This window comes from Montipora foliosa, chromosome 9 (assembly GCF_036669935.1).
Source record: "Montipora foliosa isolate CH-2021 chromosome 9, ASM3666993v2, whole genome shotgun sequence".
Lineage (NCBI taxonomy): Eukaryota > Metazoa > Cnidaria > Anthozoa > Scleractinia > Acroporidae > Montipora > Montipora foliosa.
In genome coordinates, this window is record NC_090877.1 from 13849878 (window position 1) to 13854877 (window position 5000).

Sequence of the window (5000 nt, forward strand, 5' to 3'; positions counted from 1 at the left end):
ACAATACATGTAACAATAATAATAATAAACTGAACTGAACTGTAAGACTAGCAGAGTTGAGAACCAACAAACCCAACCCACAATCATTGATGCCGAGTCTGGGAATCGAGCCCGCACCACAATGGCAGGAGGTGAGTGCTCACACCACTGTGCCATCCCTGCTTTATCATGAAGTGGTCCATTAAATAGTCTAAGTTGCAAAAGTGATCAAACAGATCCAAAATGGGTTGATAGATTATTAAGTAAAAATACTAAGAAATGCTTACTTTCGAACCATTAGAAGAAGGCTAACAAAAAAGTAGCCTCCACCGACCATAAGATAAGCCAATGGAAGATCATATTCCACATCATGATCAGATAACAGTTTTGAATCTGGATATCCAGCATAAAACAAAAGGGTGCTGTTAATCCAGCCCTGATAATCAAAGACAAATTTAAAACATATTACATGTATTCAACACAAAATGTAAATTAAAGCTCATGCATCTCTTAGTACAGGGCACAAAATTGCAACTGAACTTTTCCCATTTGCATATTAAATATCTGAAGGAGTAACTTGCAACTTTGTGGCTAGCTTTCACCTTCACTCTTACGAAATAAAAGGGTGTGCATGTGCTAAAATAATGCAAAATTATTTTGTTTCTAAGTCATGAATTTTGTTTCAATCTGAAGATAAAGGAGACATTTGAGCGTAATTTAGCTGCGCAGCAATGTCTAAAGTGCACAACACCATATCCCTGAATCATTTGCCATTTTCAACAGTTTCTTTACACACATTGCATTGTTTGTTAAACTGCTCAGGTGACAATACAGCACAATGACCCACGATAACAAATTATTTGCAACTAAAATTTGCAACCTTCCATAACTAAATTTTCGTATCTTGTGGCAAAATTAAGACTGCTTTTTTTTCAAGAAATCCTAGGCCTGCAGTACTGTCATTTAGGTTTGGAAACTGATGGTATGAAAAACACATTTATCATCATTTTGAGGTGCCCAAATATTCCTTCAATTTTCAAAGCTGCTGGATCCTAAGCAAACTTATTAAAGCTCACCTGCCCAGTAAAGAAGTCTACAATAAGGTCTGCTATAGACCTTGAGCTAGGTAGGATTGGCTTAAGCTGGTCATAATTGCAAGAGTTTGTGTTGGGCTGTGAGGTGCTATTTCCACCAAGAATTATTGCAGGCAATGAAACCAAACCAAATTCCAGAAAAAATATCACCAAGTTCAAGAACAACAACCATTTAAGGAAAATGAAGAAGGACAAGACACCATTTCCAAATCGACCTGAAACAGCAAAAGATTTAATATTATCCAAAATACAAGCTGCAGAGTTTTGTTTTTGAAATTGTGCTGCAACAAGTTGAAAAATTAACTCCTGCAGTAATAATTGGTTGCAATCCAGGTCACTTTCCCTGAATTCCTAAATACCTCCATTTAAAATAAACTATACCTCATTCTTTTTTTAATTTTGCGAGTGTGTACAACGTAATTTCATGGAAAGTCAAGAGCCATATTTGACTAGTATTAAAATTTGCAATTTTGAGAGGAAACTAGAATTGGAGTGTATTAAATTTCGTAATTTTTTTCTATTCTTTAATAGTAGCTTTGACCTCAGAACTGTAACAACATAATTAATACGATTGTCATTGTAAACAATAGCAAACATAACAAAGTGTAAGGTACAGTATTCTACAGTCTAAATACCCAATACGTACATCTATATTTGCACTCTGATAAACTTCGTTCGTGTCATGTTCTGTCAGAAATGTCCATATTATACTGAACAGATCCTCTGGGGGCAGCTTCATATTTCACCGCTCACAACAGTTTAAATGATATTTTAGAGTGTATTAACCCTTTCACTCCCAAGAGTGACACTTAAAGATTTTACTCTGTCTAACGCCAGATGATTTTACTCGTCAATGGGGAACCCCACAGGAGTGAAAGGGTTAAATTAAATAGTGAAATTTAGTGAGAATAAGGTTACATAATAGTTCTCAAATTCCTCTGGTTTAAGTTAAAGAAAAAAATTATATTTATTTGCCATTTTTTGTTTGAATAAATGCCTAACAGTTTAACATTGTTACAGTATTAAACTGTAAAGTGCTTATACACATGTACCATGTACATATATATCACTAATATCACTTCCTTGTTTTCTTCAGGTTTTGAAAGTGTGTTTGCTTAAAACCTGACTGGCAAAATTTTGAGCTTTAACTTTTATCCAAAGGTGGTATACTTCAAGTGTAAGTTTTGGATTTCACAGTCTGCCATTACTTATGTTCAAAATATAGCTTCAAATTAATTAATATTTTCAGCATGTAAATGTAGCTTAATATTATGCAAAATTAAAGTTTTAATGTCTGAAAGCCCAAAACCCCTGTGCTGCATATTAATTCAGTTGCGTAGCACAGCACTGCATTGTTAAACTAATGAGTCTTTGATGTCATTTTGTCCTTGATCCAGCTCTAGCAAGATTATAAAGTTAAAAATGGCAGACCACTAAATGGGAAAATTCCAGTTAAAATAAACAGGTGTCATTTTGAAATCAAGGCGTCAAACTTAGTAGGTAAGTTAGTGTTTAGTTGATTGAAATCCAAAGAAAAGGAAGAACAATCATCAGGATTTTTTGGTCATACATGTAGTAACACTTTAACACCTCATGGTCCCAGGAATGGATTAACGAATGTCTGCATTCTGTATTTATAATCTCAAGTGGTGCTGTGAGAAAACTAACCTCACTATGGAGCCTTATGTCACTTAAATTAACTAAAAGTAATTATTGCTGACACTACAAATTAAGGCTCGCTTGATTTCTCAACATAGTGCACATTATCACTCACTCTGTTAATGATGCTGAATGTAAAGAGTAATATTACATGTAGCTAATTTGTTAGTACCTTCAATTTCCTTTAGATGCCCTTTCCAGAGTTCAAGGTCATGACTCCATTCTGATATTGACGAAGTAGTCAACTGCCAGTACTTTTAAGAGAAAGGAAAAAGTCAGATGACAATTATGACAACACTTCTCTTAACTTTGTGACACATTGAATTTAATTTTTTAAGAGTGTGAGAAAGGGTTTTGCTTTCACTATAATTTATGCTTCCAATGTCAAGAAGGAACTTTCATAATATTAATTTTTCTTTTAACTAATAATTTTACAACATATAAAATATTGTTGCAGTATAATACTAATGTAATTTTTTTATCTTTTTTTAGATATAAATAAATATATTTTTTATCTTTTTTTTAAATACTCAAGTACGCTTTTAAAAATTATGAGTTACCTATTTTAAACTTCAAGACAATATTATAGACATTTTTCCTTTGTTGACACATTATTATGCAAAGTTCTGTGCTAGATTAAAAAGAAAGATGGCAATGAAACAAAACTTTACATGTACAGTACTCAGGTAGAAGCCAGCTACAGTGTAGGATCGAATGTTTCATTATTTCAGTAAACTATACAATGGTCTGAATTTGTAATTCACAGATGCAAAGTATTTTAAGTAAGAAGTAATGATTACCATTGCTGTTCGCAGCCTAAAGGCCTTCCACCTGGATATCCGTCGTTGTCCCTTGAAATTCTTTATTGAGCGACTGGAAAAAAAAATTTTCATTATGCACACATTTTATAACAAACGGAAATTCAATAAATTCTAAAATAATTGATTGTGCTCCTCTAATTTTACATGTGAAGTTCTCAGCAGTCCAAGGGACAGTAGATGTAACTGGATAATCGCCATAGTTACACATTAAGTATAAATGCAAGGAAAACAAGAATGGCACAGGAAAACAATTTTACATAAGGGACTCCTAAGTTCTCCCTCTCACAGATATGTCCAGAAATGCAATTAAGTTATCAGATGCACACAGATTTCAAAAAGCGTCACCAAGTGTCCCCTCATTCTTTTACATTTGCTCTTTTACATCTGCAAGTCAGGGCTCGAAATTGCGACCAATACAGTCCCATTAGCGACTAAATTTTTCCCTTTGCGACTAAAATATCTGGAGAAGTCGCAAATTTGCGACTTGTTGTCACCTTCGCTCTTTCAAAAGGGGTTAGCAGTTGCCACCTTGCTGCTACTTTTGCTAAAATTAAAAAATGACAAAATTATTTTGTTTCTTGTTGTGAATTTTCTCTGAAGATAGCGTAATTGTAGAGTAATTTAGCTGCAATGTTACGTGCACAGCTCCATTCCTTTGATCATTCGCCAGTTTCAGCCGTTTCTTTACACACAAGTATTGCGGGCTCATATTTTTTTGCTAAGCCGCTGACAACACAATGCAGAGCGGCAATTTTGCGACTAAAATTTGCGTAATTGCGACTAAATTTTCGTATCTTGTCGCAAATTGCGACTGGATTTTTTCGTTAATTTCGAGCCCTGCAAGTGTCCCCTTGCTCTTTTACATTTGCTCTAGTACATTTACGACCTGTTTACATGCTCTTGGTTACCCGAGGCAGCCCTCCTTCCCAAGACAACTTTACCAAGCGTTTATATCGACAAATTGTGTGACTGAGACAAAGATGTCACCCTACTTAATTATGCACATAATTATTTTATTAAAGAGGCATCTTCAAAAAAATACACATTCATCATTTGCCCTTCTTTCTTTCTAGTTTGTTTCTATTAAGTATAGTTGCATTTTCACATTCAGAAAATGGACTGACAATCTTAACGAAGCAGTAATGTGTAGTTTAATAAAACGGCTGTGTAATGATCAGCGGTAGTACTTGTAAGGACATGTGCACTGTGCGGGGTCTGGGAGCCATTGATGGATTAAAACTGTTAGTGTTGACTTCGTATCTATGTCTTACCAGTTTGCATCGACCTTAAATAACGAGATTATGACAGGCTGCTTTTGAATCAAGAGTTTCCATTGACTGCAGTGAGAATTTTGGCGGAAAAAACCTTTTCATTCAAAAGCAAACGTATAAACCCACCAAATTGTTGCTTCTTCGATTTTGATGTTTACTTTATGCATGCGCATTTA

General features: G+C 34.5%; 1 protein-coding gene across 2 annotated transcripts in view; it reads right to left on the reverse strand.

The window, feature by feature from the left end:
• LOC137969449 (transmembrane channel-like protein 7) overlaps positions 1-5000 on the reverse strand; it is a 30532-nt gene that overhangs the window by 23524 nt on the left and 2008 nt on the right. For both annotated transcript variants that reach the window (XM_068815687.1, XM_068815686.1), the window contains exons 3-6: positions 3533-3605; positions 2905-2986; positions 1056-1288; positions 267-415 (exon numbers count right to left, since the gene is read on the reverse strand). In XM_068815687.1, the coding sequence (XP_068671788.1) occupies positions 267-415; positions 1056-1288; positions 2905-2986; positions 3533-3605 (537 nt within the window). The remainder of the gene's footprint in view (positions 1-266; positions 416-1055; positions 1289-2904; positions 2987-3532; positions 3606-5000) is intronic.